This window comes from Corythoichthys intestinalis, chromosome 17 (genome assembly GCF_030265065.1).
Source record: "Corythoichthys intestinalis isolate RoL2023-P3 chromosome 17, ASM3026506v1, whole genome shotgun sequence".
Classification (NCBI taxonomy): Eukaryota; Metazoa; Chordata; class Actinopteri; order Syngnathiformes; family Syngnathidae; genus Corythoichthys; species Corythoichthys intestinalis.
This window is the reverse complement of record NC_080411.1, coordinates 8,624,098-8,651,785: the sequence shown is the minus strand read 5'-3', so window position 1 is coordinate 8,651,785 and position 27,688 is coordinate 8,624,098. Positions and strand designations below refer to the sequence as shown.

At 37.2% G+C, this 27,688-nt stretch overlaps 1 protein-coding gene across 3 annotated transcripts in view; it reads right to left on the bottom strand.

The window, feature by feature from the left end:
• Window positions 1-1,181: 1,181 nt before the first annotated feature.
• Window positions 1,182-27,688, bottom strand: part of kcnn2 (potassium calcium-activated channel subfamily N member 2) — a 106,368-nt gene continuing 79,861 nt past the window's right edge. Inside the window, exons 7-8 of one of the 3 annotated variants that reach the window (XM_057818308.1) lie at window positions 16,461-16,530; window positions 1,182-3,439 (exon numbers count right to left, since the gene is read on the bottom strand). In XM_057818308.1, the coding sequence (XP_057674291.1) occupies window positions 3,164-3,439; window positions 16,461-16,530 (346 nt within the window). In that variant the 3' untranslated portion in view covers window positions 1,182-3,163. The remainder of the gene's footprint in view (window positions 3,440-16,460; window positions 16,531-27,688) is intronic. The other 2 variants (XM_057818306.1, XM_057818307.1) reach the window with 2 other exon arrangements.

Sequence of the window (27,688 nt, the reverse complement as noted above, 5' to 3'; positions counted from 1 at the left end):
TTTCATTCATTTTTGTTGTTTTACAACTTTTATAGACAACATTTTACCGGCAAAGGCTTAATTTTAAACTCATATATTGGTAAGTCATGCAGTGACATTTCCGGCCGCGCCCCCCTCAATATCTGCATATGATGACAGCCTTATGATGCCGCTGTCAAATAAATTGTTACAGGTTAATAATATATTTTGCTGTAAACATCCCATAATACAGTAAGGGCAGCTGCGGCTTATAGTCCAGTGCGGCTTATCTATGAACAAATGCCGTTGTCGTGTCAAATTTGGTGGGTGGCCGCTTATAGTCAGGTGCGCTTTATAGTCAAAAAATTAGGGTATGTGATAGAATAAACGATAAAAAATACATGCATTTTGGGTGATAACAGTGTTGATGAGTTTACTTGGGTTTAGACAGGTATATAAGGGGAGCACTGTTTAAATTCTTGTAAAAATGTACAAAGGCATCAGAGTCCTTTATCTGTATATGTGATTATAGTATAGATATAGTTGTTTATGTTCTACACATGTACAACAAAACAGTTCCAACATTTATTTGTATTATACTGCTGCAAATAAGTATATGAACACCTGTCTATTAGCTAGAATTGTGAGCCTCAAATACCTGTTAGTTGCCTTTAGAAAGTCTAACAAATAAGTGCAGTGGAGGTAGACTTTTTGAGTCTGACTTTTTGACCTGTTTGAGGGGGTTAGCTGCATATAAACACCTGTCCACCCCATACAATCAGGAAGACTCCAATTACTAACATGATAAAGACTAAGGAGCTGTCCAAAGACAGAATTGTAGACTTCTACAAGGCTGGAAAGGGTTACGGGGCGATTGCCAAGCAGCTTGGTGATATGAGCAATTGTTAGAAAATGGAAAAAGCTAAACATGACTGTCAATCTCCCTCAGACTGGGGCTCCATGCAAGATGTACCTTGTAGGGTCTCAATCATCCTAAGAATGGTGAAGAATCAGCCAAGAACTTCACAGGAGGAGGTGGTCAATGACCTGAAAGGAGCTGGGACCACAATTTCCAAACCTCAACCATGAGAGACAGAATGTGGAAAAAAAAAAACAGAAAATCACATTGTTTGATTTTTAAAGAATTTATTTGCAAATCATGGTGGAAAATAAGTATTTGGTCAATACCAAAAGTTCATCTCAATACTTTGTTATGTACCCTTTGTTGGCAATAACGGAGGCCAAACGTTTTCTGTAACTCTTCACTCTTCGCTTGGTGTAAAGAAATCATCTGTGGGAGCAGTTATTAGAAAATGGAAGACATAAAAGACCACTGATAATCTCCCTCGATCTGGAGCTTCATGCAAGATCTCACCCCGTGGCGTCAAAATGATAACAAGAACGGTGAGCAAAAATCCCAGAACCACACGGGGGGACCTAGTGAATTACCTACAGAGAGCTGGGACCACAGTATAAAAGGCTACTATCAGTAACACAATAGGCCGCCAGGGACTCAAATCCTGCACGGCCAGACATGTCCCCCTGCTGAAGCCAGTACTCGTCCAGGCCCGTCTGCGGTTTGCTAGAGAGCATTTGGATGATCCAGAAGAGGACTGGGAGAATGTCTTATGGTCAGATGAAACCAAAATAGAATTTTTTGGTAGAAACACAGGTTCTCGTGTTTGGAGGAGACAAAATACTGAATTGCACCATACCCACTGTGAAGCATGGGGGTGGAAACATTATGCTTTGGAGCTGTTTTTCTGCAAAGGGACCAGGACGACTGATCTGTGTAAAGGAAAGAATGAATGGGGCCATGTATCGAGAGATTTTGAGTGAAAATCTCCATCTGCAAGGGCGATGAAGATGAGACGTGGCTGGGTCTTTCAGCATGACAATGATCCCAAACACACAGCCAGGGCAACAAAGGAGTGGCTTCGTAAGAAGCATTTCAAAGTCCTGGAGTGGCCTAGCCAGTCTCCAGATCTCAACCCCATAGAAAATCTGTGGAGGGAGTTGAAAGTCCGCATTGCCCAACGACAGCCGCAAAACATCACTGCTCTAGAAGAGATCTGCATGGAGGAATGGGCCAAAATACCAGCAATAGTGTGTGAAAAGCTTGTGAAGATTTACAGAAATCGTTTAGCCTCCGTTATTGCCAACAAAGAGTACATAACAAAGTACTGAGATGAACTTTTGGTATTGACCAAATACTTATTTTCCACCATGATTTGCAAATAAATTCTTTAAAAATCAAACAATGTGATTTTCTGTTTTTTTTCCCCCACATTCTGTTACTCATGTTTGAGGTTTACCCATGTTGATGATTACAGGCCTCTCTAATATTTTCAAGTGGGAGAACTTGCACAATTAGTGGTTGACTAAATACTTATTTGCCCCACTGTATGTGCAGCAGTATAATACAAATAAATTGTTTAAAAAATCATCAACTGTGATTTTTGGATTTTTTTCCCTTTAGATTGTTTCTCACAGTGGACAAGCACCTACCATCAAAATTTCAAACCCGCTCATTATTTCTAAGTGGGAGAACTTGCAAAATTGCAGGTGGTTCAAATACTTCTTTTCCTCACTTTATTAGCGAGACAAATTTGGCAAAGTCCGCAGAATGGTCCAGCCATTTGGAATGAATTCATCCTCAGTTACTTCACTTTGTTTCGGTCAAGAATTTTCATTTTGGTGCATCCCTGAAAGTTATTACTTTTGTTCAATATTTTTGAACACAACTGTATTTTTGAAGCATGGTTGCCCTACTTGTTGGAAATGCCCCCTGAGAACAGTACCGCCCGACTCCACAAGTTGTTCCACCGTCTCTGACTAATGTTGATGCTGTCTGTAATCTCTTAAAAAAAAAAAAAGGATACTTGTTTGTATTCGCCTTCTGTTGTCAATCCAGTCCATCCAGCTCAAACCATTTCCTCAACATAACGGTCATGTTTCACTTAGAAGCACTATTTTAGTGCAGTAGTTTCCCACCCGCTGACAGGCCTTTACTGAGGGAAGCGTCATGCCAACACTGAGGTAATATAAAGCAAAAACTAAAAAATAAACTGCATGTAGTTATCCACTATCTCGGATTCTGTCATCAGAATTTGGATAATACTTATTGAAGCCATAAGGCTTTAAGATAAATGCAACTTGGCCATATGATGGCAAAAGTCTTCAATGGAGGCCTTCCCTTCGGACCCTAGCTGCTCTCCGAAGAGGTGGGCGGCGCCGTGGACGACGACCGCCGCCGCGACGCCGACTGCGAGCGTTCGGGGCTGTGTTTGTCGTAAGGCTGCAGCTGCACCTCCAGGAAGTCCCTGTGCTGCTGGCTGATCACCTGGCTGATGAGAGCAGGCAGAGCCTGCAGGTTGCTTAGCAGAGTCTCCAGCTTTGTCTCCAGCAGGGCGATCCTCTTCTCCATGTCCTCTCCCCTCTCGTTCAAGTCAGATACCATGTCGTACATGATGTTCTGAGTCTGGGGTAAGGCAGAGGAAACACAGCTTTAGCGTCACACACTTTCCAATTGCTCACTGCACAACAGTGCGCTTTAAAGAGAGACTAGAATGCAACCAACTGAATATGGATTTCTGAAAAAGAATGAATGAAAAATCTCAGTTAGGCTGCACACATCATATCAAATTTGATAAACAACTGTTTGTTTATATTGTAATATAACAACTTTATTCATTGAAAAAAAGACAGGCAAGAAGCCCAGAAAATGAACAGTATTACCTGTAATCGGTATATAGTGATATGAAGTGACACGGCGTTCGTTTACAATATATTGAGTGCATTTTTTTTGGAAAAATACTTCACAATCATAACTATTTTCAGTATTTTCTTCATCACTGAGGTCATCTTACCATCTGACATCAGTAGTGAAGATCACGAATGCGTGATTCTCTTTTGAAGCGAGCCGCGAACACGTACAATGGATACTTGACGCTAGTGCTGCAACGATTAATAGATTAACTCGAGTAATTCGATTAGAAAAATGATTGGAATTAAATTTTGCTGCTTCGAGTAATTGTTTAATTAAAGTGGTGTTGAAATTGTTTCTTTTAAAAGTGTTTGCATTTAGTTTTTGAATTGTGGATACACTGCCCTCTAGTGGCAACAGTGAATATGACATTACTCATTTAACATGGCTGAATCCAGCTGCCCCCTGTTAAGACTAACACAAGCTGTTTTTTTTTAAGCTAATTTTTTTAATGCATTCAGAATTTTGTTTATAGGTATATTTAGCCGCTTTGTTGTGAAAAATTTGTAACTCATTGTCAAAAAAACAAAAAACAAAAACATTTAATAGCATTTAAGCTAGCCAATTGTTCTTTTGTTGTACCTAGATCTTCATTTATCAATTCTTTATAACGTTTTGAGGCTCAGCTCAGGTATTTTAATTTTTTATGTTCTTTATCCGATTACTAGATTATTCAAACTAACTAGTTCATCGATTAATCGACTACTGAAATAATTGATAGCTGCAGTCCTACTTGATGCCACGTTGAATTGGGCGGGCCAGACGAAACTACAATTCATCATAGTCGCATGATTTTTTTAAAACTTTGATTTTTATACAGTGGTTTTAAACATCAACTAGCTACAGCTAGCTATACGGCTAGCTATAGATAGCAGAGGTTGGTAGAGTAGCCAAAAATTTTACTCAAGTAAGAGTAGCGTTACTTCAAAATAAGATTACTCAAGTAAAAGTAGTCACACAAAAAATGTACTCAAGTACAAGTAAAAAAGTATTCAGTAAAAAGGATACTTAAGTAATGAGTAACATTGTGAGGAACTGCTTACCCTTTTTTTTTTTTACATAACCACATTAAGCAAATTAAAAAAGAAAAAAAAAATCATGGAATTCCGGTGAGAAAAAAAAAAGACAAAAATGAAGCATTATTCGTCCAAAGAGCATGACTGCCCTCTAGTGGAGAAAATAGTTCCTAGTTTGAATAGTGAATAGTTCCTTCATTCTTACTATTCTATCATATTATATATCTCCGGTTTTCCGTGGTCTATCGGCGCCAAATAAAAATAGGAGAGAGGTTTAAAACCGCGCTTTCGATTGATGTTGAGGGCAGCGCTCTATGTCAAATACAGTGGTACCTCTACATACTTTACTAAGTTAATTCGTTCTAGGACCTTGTTTGTAAGTCGAAATAGTCGTATATCAAGCAGGATTTTCCCATAACAATACATTATAATTCCATTAATTTGTTCCACAGCCCAAAAACTAAATATTGCTGGTACTATTACAAATGGCAATTACACATCGCAAAACAAATTATAAATAAAAATCAGATTAATAAAATAATAATAATAATTCCTGTAATAATGTAACGAATCGGGTTCTAATGTGGTGGACGTTTTTTGCTGTACCTGAACGCACCGCGCGACTGACGTGACAGACAGAGGGAGCAGTGGAGGGTGAGAGTTTCACTTTCACTGTTTTCTTGAGAACACTGTCAACTTTTGTGTTTGTATAAGTTCTGAAATAAATGATAAAAACCTGACGAAGCTGGCGATTTCTTTCGCGATGTTACCAAAATAAAAATCGCAACCTTAACTTATAAAGACTGGCGAACGGTGCTCGGAGGAGGACCGTGGAGATGTATTGTTGAGCCAGTTGACGGATGCGCACCCCACGCTCATATTTTTTTTATAATTTGTGTCATCATTTCAATGATAAGCGTCACCTTTATCCTTGTTTCACCACCTGTACCAACCTTTTTGAAACCTGTGTTGATTTCTCTCACAAGAAAATCCGACGTGCGTTCGTCTGCGGTGCTGTCATGTCGTCGTATTTCGAGCATGAAGTCGGATGTCGAAAAGATTGTGTGTCGAAGCGATCATATGTCGAGGTACCACTGTACTTCCATTTTCACGGTTCTTTAAATACGCCACGCGATTGAACAGGTCGGCGTGATCATAGAAGGGCAAGCTTGCGTCTGATTATGGTAATGGTGTCATGTGATTATTGTTGTGACGTTTCATTGGTGAAACTGGTAGAGCTACTCTTGACATCGGTGGCAAAAAAAAAAAAAAAACATCTAAAACGTAGAATAAAGAGGAAAAATGTAACAACTCTTGTGTAGCCCAGAGTAGCGAAGTAAGAGTAGTGTTTTTTTTCACAAATCTACTCATGTAAAAGTAGTAAAACTACTCTTAGAAGTACATTTTTCTCAAAAAGTTACTCAAGTAAATGTAACTGAGTACATGTAATGCGTTACTACCCACCTCTTATAGCTAGCTAGCTAATTATTACAATAGCTAGCTAGCTAGCTATAATTACTGAAAATTGTTTGCAGTAGCATGTAATGAATAAAAGTTAAATAAAGATTATTTTCTGTTTTTCAATAATCTGTAAACAAAATTTTGACAAGCATTGTCCAATCTATACGGTTGTTTTAAACATCAACTAGCAATAGCTAGCTATACGGCTCACTATAGATAGCTGCAATTAGCTAATCATAGATAGCTAATCATTTTAATAGCTAGCTAGCTATACGGCTATAGCTAGCTAGCTATAATTACTGAAAATTGTTTGTAGTAGCATGTGATAAATAAAATTACCGGTAGTTAAACAAAGATTATTTTCCTTTCTTCAATAATCTGTAACGAAAATAAAAGTTTGACAAGCATTGCCCAATCTGTACCGTTTTTTTAAACGTCAAATATCAATAGCTAGCTAAACGGCTAGCTGTAGATAGCTATTATTACCTAGCTTATTATTTTAATACCTAGCTAGCTATACAGCTATAGCTAGCTAGCTATAATTACTCTTAGAAGTACATGTTTCTCAAAAAGTTACTAAAGTAAATGTAACAGAGTGCATCTAAAGCATTACTACCGACCTCTGATAAATACCTATAATCAGCTAGCTAATTATAGCTGGCTAATTATTATAATAGCTAGCTAATTACAATAACAGCTAGCTAACTATAATTACTGAAAATTGTTTGCAGTAGCATGTAATAAATGGAATGAGTGGTAGATAAAGAGATTTTTTAAATTGTTTTTCATTAATCTGTAAAAAAAAAAAAAAAAAAAGTTTGACAAGCATTGCCCAATATATTAAAATGCGATTTGCAATGTTGTTTTAATAGCTAGCTAGCTATAATTACTCTTAAAAGTACATTTTTCTCAAAAAGTTACTGAAGTAAATGTAACGGAATACATGTAACGCATCACTACCCACCTCTGATAGATAGCTATAATTAGCTAGCTAATTATTATAATAGCTAGCTAGCTATAATTACTGAAAATGGTTTGCCGTTGCATGTAATAAATGGATAAAGATTATTTTTTTTTATTTATCCTTAATCTGTAAACAAAAAAAAGTTTGACAAGCATTGCCCAATGTATTAAAATATGGTTTGCAATATGTCTCTGCCATATTGGATCATATTGCAGTACACTTCAACACGCAATATCCATTGTGAACATTTCCTTAGAATAAAACAGATCTTTAGAGTTCAGACTAACATAAACCATAACAATGCACAACTTCACTGGTCTAAAACTCCCCTTCTCTTGTTGCTGTTCTTGATTTAAACCGCAAATAAAACTAGACCCATCCTAAGTTTACTGCCTCTAGCAATATGTAGAAAACACCACGAGAGGAAAGTATGACTTTGCAAACACATTCTATTCCCCTACAATCACTTTGTGTCCACAAAGGTTGACTTTACATTAATTTGTTAGGTTTGTATAACAGTTAAAACTGGCAAATGTATGGGTGTAAAGCCAAAAATGATTGGCACTGTGAACATACCATTCATTTCCCATGATTTCCTGGCTGGAAACTTACTTTAAAATGACGAGAAATGAACCGAGCAGATTCAACAAGTGCTCCATAAAATGGCAAAGTACAAGATTAAACCCTCATTGTCAAGTCTTCACCATCTATTAAAAATAATCTTATTGCCACTAAACAGTAATAGCTGATCTCGGTAAAAAGCCGCAAACCCAAAAGTAGTAAGAACTAACAGGGTGTATCCAAACAGGAGTAAAGGTTAAAAGCAGAACACATCCAGTATGGTTGGAGGCACATTCAATAACACGAGGGCATCACTTATCTTTACAGCTACTGTATACCTTCCCGAAGCAGGCAGTGGCGGCAGCAACATATTTGCTGGAGGAGATACAGGCCACCAGGGCTTGTGTTATATGAGCAGGTACTCATGTTTGAGCATATTAGCTCATCTGACCTTGGGTTGACAAAAAAGGTGTTGCTGACTTTTACGGTCTACTTTCTGGTTAGTCAAGTGCATCTGTTCAACAACCTTTACGTAAAAATGCTCTAGGGGTGAGGTGGTTCATTTAAAACAAAAAGAGTCATCTTTTGAAAACAGTGTCACATTGTAAAAAAGGTCAAATGAGGAGTAACAGAAACCGTCTACTCTGTGTGGCTTTATTTTCCGGACTATAACCCGCACTTTTTTTCACAGTGTGGCTAAGCCTGCGACTTATACATGTTTTTATTTCACTCTGACAGCCACAAGATTGTCATGTTGTGTTTTTTAGGTAATAGTTATCTGAAAAACTGTTAATATGTTCCATTAACAGATACCTATTTAGCCTGTTGTGCTCCATTTTATTAGTTTAACATACGTATAATGTTTGTTTTTGGCGGAACTCCCTGACATAAAGCTAGCCACAGAGCCAGATTTTGAGAAAATTGACTTAAACTTCGCTATCAGTTGACTAGACAGATTTTGCGCCACACCTTCCCAGAGGGGGCCGACCCAGGCAGTTTTGAGGTGGCTTTCATTTTTGATAAACATAAACACACGCTGCGTTCAAACGCCAGACCATATTAGATAAAATAGCACCAAGCATGCACTTTGAAACGTTGTGAAAAAAAAGCATGGGAAAAAATTAGTGTAACTTTAGCTCGAAATATTTATGTAAAATAATAACTACCCATTTTTTTTTGCTATGAACCAAGAATCTAGACTGTTTAATGTTCATATCTACAGAAATTCCACGATTTAAGCATTTATTTGCAAGAATTTTCAACTTAAAAAGCTCTTTGTTCCATGACAGCCGCCATGTTGGATTAAATAATATCATAACTTTGGCTTGAAATATTTACATAAAATTAATGATAACTGCCCGTTTTTTTTTTTTTTTTTTGCTTTTAACCAAGAGTCTACACTGTTTTATGTTCATATCAATAGAAATTCAACAATTTAAGCATTTACTTGCAAGAATTTTCAACTTCACAACTCTTTGTTTCGTGACGGCCGCCATGTTGGATTACACAATACCTTAACTTTTGCTTGAAATATTTAACTAAAATGAACGATAACTGACCGTTTTTTGCTTTTAACCAAGAATCTAGACTCTTTTACGTTCAATATCTGTAGAAATTTCACGATTAAAGCATTTATCTGGAAGAATTTTCAACTTAAAAAGCTCTGTTTTGTGACGGCCGCCATGTTGGACTTTGTATCTCTACAGAATAGCGGAATTCAACCTAAATAAGTTGTGATTGTATCAAGAAAAATGCAAAGTTTGCTTTTGTTGAGTAAAATTAAGATTATTGTGCATGCTTTCCTCAAATATTAAGTTTCTGATGTGAAAATTGAGTGATTTATTAGCATTTGAAAAGTAAATTTAAAAAAATTACATTGCTATTTTGAGCAAAAACTTATATATGTTAAATATTGCTATTGATCCTGAAAATATAGATGATTATTTTTGCATTTGGTGATTTTTGTGCATCTAGCGTAAAATTGGAGAATTTTATAGCAATTTTAAGTTTTCTTATACTAAAAAAATAATTAATCAGGATTTTATTAGCAAACGACTTTGAATTTTTTGGTGTCGCTGCTCATGGAGACTAATATATGCCTAAGGGAGGTGCCTGTTTTGGTTTTAGGTCGCTCGCAGCTTTGGTTTAGAAATATGTGAATTTTACGATTTTGAAAATAGGCCCCCTACGGATCGGCCCCGAGCCCCATGTCCCGTCAACTGATCGTGAAGTTTATGCAAATGATGAGTCCAATTTGACGTCGGATGTTAAAAAGATCGTATATAGATGTGCTCGTATGTCGAGGTACCACTGTTTTGATATTTTGCAATACAGTATTTTTAAAATGTTTTTGTCAGCTGATATTATCAGCCACCAGATAATATCAGACCACTCAACAAAAAAAATAACTAACTAAATACACACCTTTTCCAGCTATATAAGGCAACAATCATAGACTTCATAATACATTGATGGGACACGGGGCCGATTCATAGGGGGCCTATCTCCGTCAAAAGTGACCGAGTGGAAACACAGACAAAGAGCTTTTTACGTTAAAAATTCTTGTGAATAAATGCGCAAATCCCTGAATTCTTTATAGATATGGACGTAAAACAGTTTCAATTCTTGGTTAAAAGCAAAAAAAAACGGGCAGTTAGCATTTATTTTACGAAAATATGTCGAATGTGCTGCTAGTCTTTAAGCCACTGTGGCACCGCCTTATCACCACAAAGAGCTTTTTACGTTGAAAATTCTTGTGAATAAATGCGTTAAGTCCATGACTTCTTTATAGATATGGACGTAAAACAGTCTTGATTCAAGGTTAGAAGGACTGAATCAGGGGCATGGAGCATTAATTGTGGTCATTGTGTCTGAAGTTAATGTATGTGTAGCGGTTGCATTTCCATATGAACGGCTGTTGTCTGTCGGACAACGACTTGCCAATTCTAAAGCACTTGGGTCATTTTGGCCACCTCTGGGTTTTCCGGGGGAGAGGCCATATCGGCCATTGCTTGGGACTAGTAGGAGTACCAGATTTCACTGGGACTTCTAGAGTTAAAAGCAAAAAAACAGGCAGTTAGCATTTATTTTACGTAAATATGTCGAATGTGCTGCTAGTCTTTAAGCCAATGTGGTGCCGCCTTATCACCACAAAGAGCTTTTTACGTTGAAAGTTTTTGTGAATAAATGATTAAACCCCTGAATTTTTTTCATAGATATGGACGTAAAACAGTCTCGATTCTTGGTTAAAAGCAAAAAAAAAAAAACGTGCTGTTAGCATTTATTTTACGTAAATATTGCGAATTCTAACTTCTTATTGTAATTTCGCCCATTGATTTTTTTCACAAAGTTTCAAAATGCATGCATGGTACAAAAAAATATAATGATTACTAGAGATGTCCCGATCGATCAGCATCCCGATCGATCGGATCTGATCACGTCATTTTCAAAGTATCGGAATCAGCAAAAAAATATCGGACATGCCTTTTTTAAATATATATATATATATATATATATATATATTTTAAATAAATCGTTTTCTAATTGTATTTAACGTTACATACATAATATGTTACGCTCATCCAGAGTCTTTAGTTTAGGCTTAAGGTAGGGTTATCAAATTTATCCCATTAATGGTGGTAATTAATTTTTCAAAAAAATTTATCACGTTAAAATATTTAACGCAATTAATGCATGCGCTGCACGGCCCGCTCACGCATTGTCGCGTTCAATCTGTAATGGCGCCGTTTTACCTATATATAGAGCTGAAAGGCAGCGTGATATGAGTAGAGTGAATTTTGGCAGCCTTTGGAGCCTTTTTTTAATTGGCTAAAGCCTTACAATCCCTATCCCTACGATTAGAGACATCGCGGGAAGCGATGTGGGGAAGAAAGATTTTCTTAGCACCCTATGTTATTTCCCAACGTAGAGAAGATATATCAATTGGTATCGCTACGCACAGTCATGGTTGCACTTCCCATCATGCATTTGGGCAGAACAGATGGCTACAGTATCATTTACTGAAAGCTCAACAAATACACTAGATGGCAATATTTTGTCACAATATACAAAGTCACATTTATCCTTTAACAATTACAATTCCTCCTATCCGTGGAGCCCTCTCACAGAAAGAATGTTAATAATGTAAATGCCATCTTTAGGATTTATCGTCATAATAAACAAATACAGTACTTATGTACTGTATGTTGAATGTATATATTCGTCCGAGTTTTATTATTTTTTTCTTAATGCATTGCCAAAATGTATATGATCGGGAAAAATTGGAATTGAATCGGGAGCAAAAAAAAAAAGCAATCGGATCGGGAAATATCGGGATCGGCAGATACTCAAACTAAAACGATCGAATCGGGAGCCAAAAAAACAATCGGAACAACCCTAATAATTACCTGGAATCCTCGAACAAATCACTCCTGAGGCAATCCTTCCTATTTGTATGCAGTACAGCTTTCATACTTTTCCAACCTAAATCTGGCGTTAGATCACTGCCTGTGTGTGTTTGAGAATAACTCCTCTTGATGCTTGGTGTGGGCAGGCCCCCTACTTGGAGGCGTGGCGCCGTGTCTGAGGGTTGTGACCCGTCAATATAATTACGAAGTCTATTGAACAATATTAAGAGATTGTAATCATTTGTCCAATTACTGATACCAGGTTGTGCCACATAAAACGCTCTACCACAACACCACACAGCCTGCAGAACTGATGTCTGTAAAGCTGGTGTATTTGATGCTATTTCAAAGAAAGTGGTGCTGCACGCTTCAAGGAGCAAAAGATGCTAAACATGTCAACAGTGACCCCCAAAAGAATTAAAGACTGGAGAAAAACAAAAGCACGAGCTAATGGCTGCTGACAAGAAGAGAGAGAGCCTCTGGAGGGGGGAGAAATAACATTAGCAAGCACTGAAAAGAAAGACTTTAGAGTGGATTTCTCCCATGTGGAACAACACAATTAAATAGGGTCCAGTAAAAAAAACCAAAAGACAGAAAAAAAGCATTCTCATTCCGAAATTAAAAAAAAGTGTCTGACAGACATCTACCCTAAAATAAAACTGTGGCGGAAAACTGCTATATATAGTAAAATGTATCAGATAATATAAAGAAGCTCCATGAAGAGCAACTTGCCTCTCCACTGCTCTCTTGTGGTGACACAATCGGGTCATGAAAAGAGCCTAGAACCGGCTGTTGTGTGCATAAAATCCATCTTGCAGCTGTTTTAATAGCACGACACAATGCCAAATATTAGACTTCATGACACCATGGCCGTCATCCATTTTGACTGCAGTGTTCTTTTGAATGTCAACACTCTCTCTCCTTCTCTATGTGTGTGAGAGAGAATCATCAGAATCCAGAGTGTCTTTTTTGCAGGTTACTGGTTCTGCTGTGTCAGGTTGGCTTGTTGCCTAGGCTTTGTCTTAAAGCAGGGTTGTCAAACTTATCTTTGTCGCGGGCCACGCTGTAGTTAGGGTTTCCTTCGGAGGGACATTAAGGATACAGTGCTGGCCAAAAGTATTGGCACCACTGCAATTCTGGCAGATAATGCTCAATTTCTCCCAGAAAATGATTGCAAAATTACAAATGCTTTAGTAGTACCATATTGGCCCGAATATAAGACGGCCCTGATTATAAGACGACCCCCTTTTTTTCAAGACTCAAGTTTGAAAAAAAGACTTTTTGAACACCAAATTAATTTTTATACAGACATTAATTACAGTACATCTCAAACAAATGATTATAACAATATATTTGAGAGAAAAATCATGTTATTTTGCCTCATTCAAATCTAATATCTGAACATTTAAATATGAAAAATAAAGTGCAATCACATTCGTAAATGAATGGCTTCTGGTTTCAAAATGTAAATAAACCAATCTATTGTGATTAAACAACAAAATTGCAATAACTGCATTAATCGTCAAAGTGAAGTCTGACTGTATGTGTAGTCTTGAAACAAATTTTGAATAAGGAAAAACATTGCAATAATATAATGCAAACTGGTTAAACTTGAGAGTAGCTGAGATCTCTCATGACAGAACATCACTTCAATGATATCTGGCGCCATCTGGCGTCGTGAATGGGTATAACCTCTAGACCGCGAATATAAGACGACCCTCAATTTTTCAACTTTATTTTTATGCAAAAAAACAACTGCTTATATTCGGGCCAATACGGTAATATCTTTATTCATTTTGCTTGCAATGAAAAAACACAAAACAGAATGAAAAAAAAAAATCATTATCATTTTACACAAAACTCCAAAAATGGGAAAAAGTATTGACACCCTCAGCCTAATAGCACAACCACAAAATTTTCAATTTACATTTTTTAAAATTCAAAAAACAAAAAAGGGGAACCAGAATTTACTTTTTTAAAATTGATTTGTATTTTCTTTTTTTTTTTTTAGACAAAAAAGGGGGTTGGAAATATTGTCTTTATTTAATTATTTATTTATTTATTTATTTATATTTTAATAGATTTATTATTTATTTTTTTTACAACATACAAAGAAAGGGGAAATCACAAAATATTATTTTACATATTTATATTTATTTTTGTTTTTTTTACTGGGGAAAAGATTGAAAAAAGGTAAATGCTTATTTATATTAATATACATGTAGTCCCCAGGTTACGAAAGAGTTCTGTTCCTACGCTGGTGACGTAACCCGAATTTCCATATAAGTCAGATTTAAACTTTTACAAGATAATTATCCAAAAAGTCTAAAAGTATTGCATTTTGTTTAAGGTGGAGGATACACTGCCCTCTGATGGCAGCGTTGGGTCTGACTGGAATGTCGTTCAGACGTCTCACATGGATAAAGGATAGCTGCGCTCCGGGTTGGCCATAAGTGGACATAAGGCGGTGAGTTGCTTCAGCTAATATATGTTTGTGTATGCATTTGTAATGAAGTTTAGAGCTACAGTTTGTGAAGTTACATGTTAACGATTTGCTGTGAGAATTGTAAATACGTTAGCATTCATAGCATTTAAACTAGCAGACTTTTGTGAAGCAAATTAGGCTAATTTAATCTACTAAATTTACATAATAATCAGACTAAATGGACTTTTGAACACCAATCGTTAATGTCGAGTGTTTTGTTAAAATGCGTGTCGTTTTGAACAGACGCGTACATGTTTTTTACAGCTTTACAAATTGTCAAACGTGAAGGAAATATAAATTGCCTTGTTTGCTGTCTGTTGAGCTGAACAACTTCATGTTAAGTGAGAACAGAACAAGTAATGTTAATAAAGTACAGTAAAAAATAAGATACTGTGAGGTACAATTAGGTACTGTTTGTGCGGCTAAAAAAAGAAAAGAAAAGAAAAGAAAAGAAAAACGACTGGAGACAAAATGGTGGACAAGACTCCGACGTCGTAAAGTCAAAATCACGTCGAGTACCTGAACAAAAGTACAGGTCGAAACCGAAAATCAAATATTGGAAATACTTAAAAACGGAAAGGCCGAAAAGTAAACAATATATTAGGGCTGTCAAAATTATCGCGTTAACAGGTGGTAATGAATTTTTTTTAATTAATCACGTTAAAATATTTGACGCATTTAACGCACATGCCCCGCTCAAACAGATTAAAATTAAATCAGTGTCATGTGCACTTGTTACTTGTGTTTTTTGGTGTTATGTCGCCCTCTGCTGGCGCTTGGGTGCGACCGATTTTACGGGTTTCAGCACCATTGTGCAATTATTGACATCAACAATGGCGAGCTACTAGTTTATTTTTTGATAGAAAGTTTTACAAATTTTATCAAAACAAAACCATTACGAGGGGTTTTAATATAAAATTTCTATAACTTGTACTAACATTTATCTTTTAAGAACTACAAGTCTTCCTATCCTTGGATCGCTTTAACAGAATGTTAATAATGTTAATGCCATCTTGTTGATTTATTGTTATAATAAACAAATACAGTACTTATGTACAGAATGTTGAATGTATATATATCAGTCTTGTGTCTTATCTTTCCATTCCAACAATAATTTACAGAAAAATATGGCATATTTTAGAGATGGTTTAAATTGCGATTAATTACGATTAATTAGTTTTTAAGCTGTGATTAACTCGATTAAAAATTTTAATCTTTAATCGACAGCCCTAATATATATATATATTATATATATATATATACACATATATATATATACACACACATATATATATAAGCATGTATATATTAAAAAATATATTTTTGGTCACATCTCTATACAAAAGTATATTATATTTGGATTTTTGTTACAAATTTATTTATCTCTTTAACAAAAAAAAAAAGGGGAAAAAAACAGTAAACATCCTATAATTAAAATAGAGAAGTCAATGCACATGATTAACGTTCACAAGCTAAACAAAATGATGTGGTGGACCGGATCTGGCTCTCGATCCATGAGTTGGACAGCTGTTCTGTTTAGCCCATTTGAAGACTAACTTCTCTATTTCTTTATGGAATACACAGTACACACACATTCACACAAAGGCGGGGTTGTATTGTCAGAAAATATCGTGGAAGAAAAAGTAGAAGACAAAAAGTGAGTGCGGACAACCGGAATTGGCACACATGTGAAACACCTGTCTGTTCATTTGACACCTGTAGACTTTAATTGAAGAGTGAGGCGGCATGCGTCACAGCAACAACACACACACAAGGAAAGAAGCGTTCAGGTCTTTCCTCGTGTGCAATGCAGCATAGAACTGTTATAGTCCATATAGCTTACCTTGGCAAGGTCCACTAGAGAGTTTGCTTGGTCATTCAGCTTGCGTTGCTCCATTTTAACACTTCTCAATCTGAACACAAGACCATCCAGAGGCCAGTAAATGAAGACTGCCATCATTAGGAGGGGGGTCGGGGTTAGCTTTGTGCACACACAGGGCATACTGTACACACGCAGCACGGTCCCAGGACATGCACAAGGGTGTGTATGTGTAGAGAGAGAATGCAAGGGGGTCACTCTGTTTGGTTGGAGCTGCATGCAAGTGGAAAAGGTGCTTGAAGAAGGGGAATCTTGACTGCTCTACTTTACAAGCTGTACAGTCACTTCATTAATGCAAACAGGACGGTAGCGACTGTATGAAGTGGACTCAAATTGGATTAGTAGTGTATTTTAATACGGCAAAGGTCCAATTGCCACTTGACGAAGATATAAATCCTCTTAACATTTGTTAATTTTCCACATTTTTGTACTAAAACGTATTGACGGTGACTAACCTTTGAGAATTTAGACCTGCAAACCAATCATGTTTAAAGTTTTCTTATGACTTGGTTGTTAAATATGAGTTTGACAGTATGTGATGTAGGGCTGCAGCTATCGATTATTTTAGTAGTCGATTAATCGATGAACTAGTTAGTTCGAATAATCGAGTAATCGGATAAGAAACATGAAAAATTATAATACCTGAGCTGAGCTCAAAAACAATAAATAAACAAGGATCTATTTACAACAAAAGAACAATTGGCTAACTTACATAGCAGAAGTCCGCTAGCTTAAATGCTATAAAACGCTAACGTTTTTTGTTGTTGTTTTTTTCTTACAATGCTCTTAACAAATGGTTCAGACACATATTCCTAATATTCCTACAAAAAACGGCTAAACATACCTATAAACTAAACGCCGAATGCATTAAAAAAACATTAGCTCAAACAAAAACTTGCTTATGTTGGTTCTTACATGGAGCTGCTGAATTCAGCTATGTTAAACGAGGCCGACTGGAGGACAGTGTATCCACCAAACTAAATACAAACACTTTCAAAATTAACAATTACAACGTCACTTTAATTAAACGTATACTCGAAGCAGCAAAATTTAATTCAAATATTTTTTTCTAATCAAATACTCGAGTTAATTGATTAATCATTGCAGCACTAATGTGATGTAGAGAGATGGCGTTATTAAGTAGCCTTGCAAGCAAGACGTTACTTACTGATTCATCGATTTAGTATGCAGTAGCGTGGTGCAAACCTCAACTGTCCAACCACTTAGCTATGGAATTAGATTTGTGTATAAAAGATTCAAACAAAACTTCCTAAATTGCAAACGAAAAGACTCTAAGCAAAATAATGCATCTAAAAAGTAAAACTAAACACAAACAGTATTTCCAATTTTCTCTTTTTCGCTCTCGCTACCCAGACTTTTGCTCTTTATTAGTGCTGCAACGATTAACTCGAGTTATTCTATTAGAAAAAAGCTCCGAATCAGATTTTGCTGCTTCGAGTTAACTAGAGTGACGTTGTAATGGTTTGTTTTGAAAGTGTTTGAATTTAGTTTTATTGATTTGGGTGGATACACTCCCGTCCTCTGGTGAGAACAGTAGTAAGACATAACTAATTTAACATGGCTGAATCCAGCTGCTCTCTGTTAAGACCAACGTAAGGTAAGGTTTTGTTTGAATTTGTTTTTTATGCATTCTTAATTTAGTTTGTAGGTATATTTATCTTATTTTTAGTGGATTATGTGTTTGAACCAAATTGTTAAGAGCACTGTAAAAAAACTTTAGCGTTTCATAGCATTTAAGCAAGCGGAATTTTTCTATGTAAGTTAGCCAATTGGTCTTTTGTTGTACATAGATCCTCCTAAAGAATTTATAACATTTACTTATAGCATTTAAGATAGCGGACTTTGGCTATGAGAGTAGCCAACTGTTCTTTTTTTGTACTTAGATCCTTAATTATTTATTTTAAGATCAGGTATTTAAATTTAATTTTACATCTCCTGAAATTGATTCTGCAACACATTATATGTTCTGAATCCGATTACTCGATTATTCAAACTAACTAGTTGAAGGATTAATCGACTACTAAAATAAGAACTAGCTGCAGCCTTACTATTTATATGAAGCTTTCTCGCTTGCGCCACCAATCTTTTTGCTTGCAAAACAGGTTTCTACTTGAGTTTTTGCGATTTGACACACAATGGGGGGCGGGCTTTATGTTAAATGCAATCTACACGAAACGACGTCTGTAATCTCTACATTTATGGACAGTGAATGAAGTTAGTCCACTATCCATAAATCCCAAAAATTAAAATGCACATGAAAAGACTGGCAGCGCGCGAGAGGAACCTGTTTTGCAAGGTGTTGAGCACCAGATTGTTTCTCGTGCGCACCAGAGACTATCTAGTAAACATAAAACATTAGCATTATATAGCATTTAAACTAGCGGACTTTTGCTATGCAATTTAACCAATTGTTGTAAACATTAGCATGAAATAGCATTTAAGCTAGCGGAATTTTGCTATGCAACTTAGCCAATTGTTGTAAACCTTAGCATTAAATAACATTTAAGCTAGCGGACTTTTGCTATGCAAGTTAGCCAATTGTTGTAAACATTAGCATTATATAGCATTTAAGCTAACGGACTTTTGCTATGCAACTTAGCTAATTGTTGTAAACATTAGCATGAAATAGCATTTAAGCTAGCGGACTTTTGCTATGCAATTTAACCAATTGTTGTAAACATTAGCATGAAATAGCATTTAAGCTAGTGGACTTTTGCTATGCAAGTTAGCCAATTGTTGTAAACTTTAGCATTATATAGCATTTAATCTAGTGGACCTTTGCTATGCAAGTTAGCCAATTGTTGTAAACATTAGCATTATATAGCATTTAAGCTAGCGGCCTTTTGCTATACAACTTAGCCAATTGTTGTAAACATTAGTATTTATAGCATTTAATCTAGCGCACTTTAGCTATGCAGGTTAGTCAAATACAACAAATGCGTGCTAACTACAGGTACGATAAGAAATACCACACATTGTGAACGTATGACGGAAACAATGGCGAATTTTCATCTTGTTCACGTCTCATCAGACGACAACTGGTAACCATCTTGTTATGTTTTAGTCTCCCAAGACACGTTTGTAGCTCATCATCGTGAGATCATCGTCATGAAAAAAATTTAAGCTAGCGGACTTTTGCAATGCAGGTTAGCCAATTGTTGTAAACATTAGCATTATATAGCATTTAAGCTAGTGGACTTTTGCTGCCAATGCAGCAGTCGGCTAACTTGCATTACAAAAGTCCGCTAGCTTAAATTCAATACAATGCTAATGTTTACCATATAGTTTCTGGTCCATTTAGGGAATCTGTAGTACAGTTTATGTACTATTTATTTCATAATTTTTTTGTTATATATTCCAAACATGTATTTCTTGAGTCTGAACTTGAACTACAGCACACTTTATAATTCACTTGCCCTGTTTAATTTACTATTCTCCTCTCAGTGACCTTAAAAAAACAGCTGTGGAGTTTTGACCATGTGTGCTTTTGAAAAGAAAATCTCCTTCATAAAGCACAAGATGGATTTAATGCACTTATGGGATCATTTGGTTATGTAAATTGAAGACCAACCACAAGGGAAATAAATGTGCTGATGCATGTTCTCTTATAAATGCTGGAGAAGCGTCTTTGTCCTGGAGACAGGCTCACGTGACCAGCAGAAGGCGCCAGAGAGGCCACAAAAGGACCAATCTCCTGACACCAAAACACAACTAAAATGAGTCCTACTCCAAAAATGTGACATTTCCCATCTTCTTGACTGATCAAATGTGTGACGGACAATGTAACATTTAATGTAGGACTTGGCCGGATGACCGATAGCGGTGAAAAGGTCAGTGGCGGTAGACCGCCTTGCCCTGCCTTTTATTCCCTTATGTGTCCCCCCATCCTCGATCAATCACCCGTCATGGATGCTTGTGCATAGGAAGGGCCTCTCTAAATCTGCTTGCTATTCATCAGGAGCGCCCGGCAACACAAGCGAGTCACGTCCAGTGTTATTTATTTATTTCGGCTTTTATCGTTGCCCCTCTTCATTATTTCGTCAGAGCATAAAAGGACGACTTGGACATTTGCGACACCGTGTCATACGTTTATCTCAGCTGACAGTTTTATGGCATCTGTCACACGGCCGTGCAAATGATGGGTTTGACCTGACCTTCCTCTCGGGTCAGATTCCACCTTGCGTATCTCGTGGCTAAAAGACATTGAGCCGCTTCACTGGCGTTGCGCTTGCGTTGACTCTCATGTTAACCTTGGGAATGGAGAGGGACGGCACCTCTACTGTAATGGAACAGATACAGTGGAGCCTCTAAAGTTGGACAGCTCTGACGTACTGTACAGTCCCTGACAAAGTTCTTGTCGGTTATCCATTTTGTAGAAACAATTGCTAATAACCTGACTTTTAATTATTCAATTGGTTTCAGAAATGGTTCTTATGAAAGCTAAGACCCTCCCAAATGATGTTGAATGTACAAAAATATATTTGCTTCACTGAAAAAAGATTTATCATTTAATGAAGACATAAAGGTCAAATTTTGGCAAGATAAAAGTTTTGTCGCCAACAGAAAGTAGTGTGAAAATTGAACAAAAATATGTTACATAACATGAGCGAATTAAGTAGTGGTGCATCGAGATCCAAATTTGATATTTTGTATGACTTCCATGGGCTTGAAGGACTGCATCCATGCGGTTCGGCAGGAATTCATACAATTTATCGATTAAGTCATCAGGAACATCAAAGAAAGCAGTCTTGCATGCCTCCCAGAGTTCATCAACATTCTTGGGTTTCGTCTTCCATGCTTCTTCTTTCATCCTACCCATGTCTGGTGACTGGGCTGGCCAGTCCTGGAGGATCTTGATCTTCTTTGCCTGGAGGAACTTTGAGGTAGAGATTGAAGTATGGGATGAAGCACCATCCTGCTGCAGAACTTGTCCCTTTTTATGGTTAGGAATGTAAGAGGCAGCTAAAATTTGTTAATATTTCAGACTATTTATCTCTCCGGGTGTAGACAATTAAAAAACTGTGTGGCATTTGCCAAAGCCCACAGCCTGTCAAAAGGAGGCACGCTGGAAAAGTGGCAAAAGGTGGATTTTTCAGATGAATCTTCCTCTGAATTTCACCACAGTCGCCGCAAATATTGCAGGAGACCTATTGGAGCCCGCATGGATCTGAGATTCACTCAGAAAACAGTGAAGTTTGGTGGTTACATCATTACCAAAATCATGGTCTGGGATTACATCCAGTATGGGGGTGTGCGAGAGATCTGCAGGGTGGAAGGCAACATAAATAGTCTGAAATATCAACAAATCTTAGCTGCCTCTTACATTCCTAACCATAAAAAGGGACAAATTCTGCAGCAGGATGGTACTCCATCGCATACTTGAATCTCTACCTCAAAGTTTCTCAAGGCAAAGAAGATCAAGATCCTCCAGGGCTGGCCAGCCTAGTCACTAGACATGTACAGGATGAAAGAGGAAGCATGGAAGACGAAACCCAAGAATGTTGATGAACTCTGGGAGGTATGCAAGACTGCTTTCTTTGATGTTCCTGATGGCTTCATCAATAAATTGTATGAATCCTTACCGAAGCCCAAGGAAATCATACAAAATATTAAATTTGGACCTCACAGCATCACTACGTAATTCGCTTATATTATGTAACATATTTTTGTATTTGAAGTACATTTTTTGTTCAATTTTCACACTGCTTTCTGTAGGTGACAAAACTTTTGTCTTGCCAAAATTTGACCTTTATGTCTTCATTAAATGATAAATATTTTTAAATATTATATTATAAATATATTTTTGTATATTCAACATCATATGGGAGCATCTTAGCTTTCATATGAGCCATTTCTGAAACCAACTGAATAATTAAAACACAAATTATTAGCAATTGTTTCTACAAAATGGATAAGCGACAAGAGTTTTGAAAAAGTTTTCTCTGATTGAAGCAATCCTTTTTGTGTTTGGGCCATATTATGGGTGGGACATTTGTGTCTAAATCATTCAATACCCCCAAAAATTGCTTCAATCAAAAAAAAAATAAATTTTTTTTCAATCAAAGAAAAAAATCATTTGAAAAATAAAATTGCCCTCTGCTATTTTTATTTTTTTTTTGGAAAGGTATATGCAAAGCAAATAACTATCTTAGGTGCTAATCACATGATCTGATCGAAAAACAATTTTGACCCATTAAAAAAATAATATTTTTTTGTTCATTTCATTCATTTTTGTTGCAGTTTTATTGCTTTACAACTTTTGTATATATAGGAAAGTCAATTTCATGCAATGACACTTTTCGACCACCGGGGGTGGGTGGGGGCTGCCCCCCCTTAAAATCCGCTTATGCTCTCAACTGCTTTGAAATGATGGACAAATGTTATATTTGCATGGCACAATATGACTTACTATAGCTTATCCAAAGCTTACTTACTCATGTATGCGTGTTGCTGGAAAATAGTCCAGTTTGAACATAATATAGTGCCTCACATTTGGTACGCTGCCTTCTAAATCACTCGCTCTGAACGCACTAGCTTTGAATCTTTAAAAATTCAAGAGAAGGAAATGCATGGCAGCTCCCGCGATCATCTTTTCGACCGTGTCGTCCAACAGAGAAAGAGAGGAAATGTGGGCTACAAATGTAGGAGCAGGCCAAACAATGGTTCCACACACCGAAAGATGACCCCCGAGCCCTGATCCGGCTGACAAAGCTGTTCAACAAAACAAGTGATATGATAGGGAAAAAAAATGTTGCTGTAGAGCTCTAGTCGTCATCCTTTGGTACATGAAAGCACAGTTGATTGGAGTTTAATCAGTGGCTTTCTGATTAAAGATCAAATTGTCATCACACCCATGCAGAAATGGAAAGAACACCCTCCATCACTGATAATTGAAATTCACTTGTTTGAGTGTTGACACTACACAGATCCTTGTATAATCAGTTTGACTGCAACACAAAGTGTGTTCTCGCAAAAAAAAACAACAACAACCTGTGGCATGAATTTCACTTATCAAATGAGGGTGTGTTATTTTTAGTCACACTATCGAGTTCGAGGACAAGCTCTCGTTTGCATGCACACAACAGGTCTGGATCTAAATGTGAGGCGAACACTTACTTTCGAGCTCTATTGCATTGAGTGTGGACAAACAGGAAAAAAAAGGAAACATGAAGTAGACAGATGAATTATTGCAACATCATATAGACATATATTCAGATGGCAAAAATAATCGGTTTCTCTTGAGTCTGGCTGCTGCGCAAACCTCATCTCCACCGTCTTGACTTATTGCTCCAGTAACCACAATGTTATCTCTCTGCAGTCTTACTTGTTTGCTGCTGCGCTTGCTCTCTTCACTGCATCCAATCCCCCCATCACGCACACACACACACACACACTGAAGCAACAAAAACAACCTTGCTGCTGACGTCAGGATGCTTACGCTTGGCCAAACAGACAGACGGTGCCTCAAAGCGTTAACGGCCCTACAGCTGTTAGCACCTCGCATCCTTTACTGCCACGAGGGAGGACGTCTCACAGCGGTGCGATTTGATGTTTCACATTGCCGCACAACATGTTACACAGTGCATTCTCAAGTATTCAAAACTCCTTCAGCTTTTTGGGGAGTTTTAGGCACTCGTGAACTACTTGAAATTGTGATTTTTCTTCCTTACCCAACAATGCGTGGCGTAGCAGGAGAAATTCTTTCTTTAGCGTTCCAAGTGTGTCAACAGCAGTGGGTAACCATTTTAATATAAAGCACACTTTTACTGCCATATTAAAGTGCCCCTGACACACAAAAAAACAACAACATTATTTCATATTACACGCGGTATTTTTAAAAATTTATCCTGAATGAAATGGACTGCTGCGATGTGTGTGGAAGGGATCGACATATTTATTCAATTTTTTGAATCCCGCGCTACGAAAATGAGAGACTTCTGGCATGGGTGGAGTTTTACTTTTGGGACAGGGGGGACACAACATGTTGGTAAACCCGAAACGCAGTTTCAGCAAAAAAATTAACTTCCAAGACTAATTATTAGAGCTGTCCTGATCGATTGGCATCCCGATCGATCGGGTCCGATCACGTCATTTTCAAAGTATTGGAATCGGCAAAAAAATATAGGACATGCCTTTTTTAATATACATACGTATATATATATATTTTAAATTAAATTGTTTTCTAATTGTATTTAATGTTACAGACAAAATGTCTTTCACTCATCCGGAGTCTTTAGTTTTGGCTTAAAGTGGGGCTGTCAAATTTTTCGTGTCAATGGCAGTAATAACTAGAGGTGTGCAAAATTTCCGATTCTTAGATTATTCGCGATTCAGCCGTGGAAGATTCAAGAACGATTCACAAACATCCAAATTCCGATTATTGAAATATGCCAAGTAAAGCGGAAGTACAACACACTCAGCGCGCCGCGCGGGCTTCGGGACGGAACGGAGCGGGAGTAGCTAAACATTATGCTTCTCATTAACCGGCCCCTCGGGTAATGCCAACGCTCAACTCACGGCTCTAGCTCAACTCATGCCACGAGATAAAAAACACAACAACATACCTGCCTGCTGCCGAAAAGCTGCTACAAGTACAGCTAAGCTACATAATGTTACGGTAGATATCATTTATATAGGACTAGATGGATTGTAGACTCTGTAGCGGTAGCAGCACATCTGCAAAAAGCTAGATGCGGGCGTTAGTAAACGGCCGCCATCTTAAAGCAGTAAACTTCCCTGCAATGCTGTTGTAGCGAACCTTCCAAGCAAACCTAATTAACTTTTGATCTAAAATACTCCTAAATCGGTAAAATATTGACTTGAATCTATCTTTAAAATAGTTTTAAAACTTTCACATGTCAAAAGTAGACAAAAGGGAAATTATGGAATAACGGGAGCAATTTTAACAACTTTAACGGTTGATTCACAACATTAAATTAATTGAATGTAGTTTAAAGCTGCTGATACAGAATGGGGACTGGAGTTTTTTTTATTTAATGTTATTTTTGTATATTTGTTTACTGCTATATGTTAACTTGATACTGAAATAGTAGTTTGGTTTCGCCTGAGAGTATTTTTGAACAATTTTGGAACTAATGTACAAAACTTTATTAAAAAAAAAAAAAAAAAAAGGAGGGGGGTGCATCAATAATCGTTTTATAATCGAATCGGAGCCTCTGAATCGTAATCGTAATCGAATCGTTAGGTGCCCAAAGATTCCCAGCTCTAGTAATAACATTAAAATATTTAATGCAATTAACGCATGCGCTGCACTACCTACTCACGACTTATCTTAATGTGTAGAGGGAATTTTGGCTGCCTTTGAAGCCTTTTTTTAATTGGCTAAAGCCTTAAAATCCTTCTCTCAACGATTGAGATATATCGTGGGAATCAATGTGGGGAAGAAGGGTAGTAGTTAATCTTTTTCTTAACATCCTAGTATATTTCCCAGCTCTGAGAGGATATATCAATTGGTACCGTTACGCTCAGTCATGGTTGCACTTCCCATCATACATTTGGGCAGAAGTTAAATGGCTGAATTATCATTTACTGAAAGCTCATAAAAATCCACTAGATGGCAATATTTAGTCACAATATACAAAGTCACATTTGTCCTTTAAGAATTACAAGTCTTTCTATCCGTGGATCCCTCTCACAGAAAGAATGTTAATAATGTAAATGCCATCTTGAGGATTTAGTGTCATAATAAACAAATACAGTACTTATGTACTGTATGTTGAATATATATATTCGTCCGAGTTTTATTTATTTTTTTCTTAATGCATTACCAAAATGTATATGATTGGGAAAAATTATCGGGAATGATTGGAATTGAATCGGGAGCAAAAAAAAAAAGCAATCGGATCGGGAAATATCGGGATCGGCAGATACTCAAACTAAAACGATCGGGATCGGATCGGGAGCAAAAAAACATGATCGGAACAACCTTACTAATTATCATAATAAGTTGAAAACAAGCGTTTTTTGTTTCTCATCCTTTTTGAGGGCAATTCCAAATCAGGCTGCTTAGGACAGCTATACTTTTCGCCAAGATTGTCATCCATTGATTATGGTACGCCCGCCGGTGTTAACAGGTGTTCTGTCAAATTTTGCACCCCATCAGAAATTGCAACTTTGTATTAAGAATAGCCGCGAACACAGTGGTTACAAAGTTTCTTTAAATAAAGGAATATTTACCGTAATTTTCCGAATATAAGGCGCACCCGTGTATAATGCGCACCCTAAATTTACTTGTAAAATCTAGGGAAAATTAGGCTACGTTCATACTACAGGTCTTAATGCACGAATCCGATTTTTTCGTGTTTTTCTGACTCGAGTGAGGCATTAACTTGACGGCCTGAACGTGACAAGTCGCATAGAACGGGACCATTTCAAATCCGATCTGGGTCACTTTCGTATGTGGTCTAAATCCGATCTGGGCCACATTTTTCCAGACTGTCGCGGCGGTCTGTACTGTCCAGTCCCGCAAATCGGATTTAATGCAGCAATTACGTCATCAAATAGCGAGAGAGTCGTTACCGTAGCGATGCACCTGTGCGTTATTAGCGCCTAGCTTGCAGTGAACACTGCTTTTGAGGAAGGGCTGAGCTTGACAAGTCATAAAAAATAAAAATGGGTTGAGGATAAGCCTGAGAATGCTCAGTTTTCTCTCTGTTCCAAGTGAGCAATATTTCAACATTGCCTCCACGGCCGAGAGTCGGGACAAACTGCCCGTATGTGTGTGTGACGTGCACGGACAGTGCGTGCATGCTATCGATCCATATAAACTTTGAATATAAGCCTAAACGGGGATTATTTATGTCTGTTATTTGTGTCCACCTTTTGAAAAGCAAAATATGATATCCCTGGAATGACGGATGACGTCTGTCATTTGTTTTGATGGTTCTGCGCATGCGGGTCTTCTTGCTTAGCGCGTGTCGGACTGCGAATTAGTGCGCATGTGTAATACTTGGACGGTCTCAATGGATAAAGGCAGTCTGAACGGGCACGCCAAAAAAACGGATATGACAAAAAATCGGATTCGTGCATTAAGACCTGTAGTATGAACGTAGCCTTATTGTACCCGTTTATAACGCGCACCCTAATTTTAGCACCAATAAATAGAAGAATACAAGAAAACAGAGCTCGTGCACGGATACAGAAATGTTATT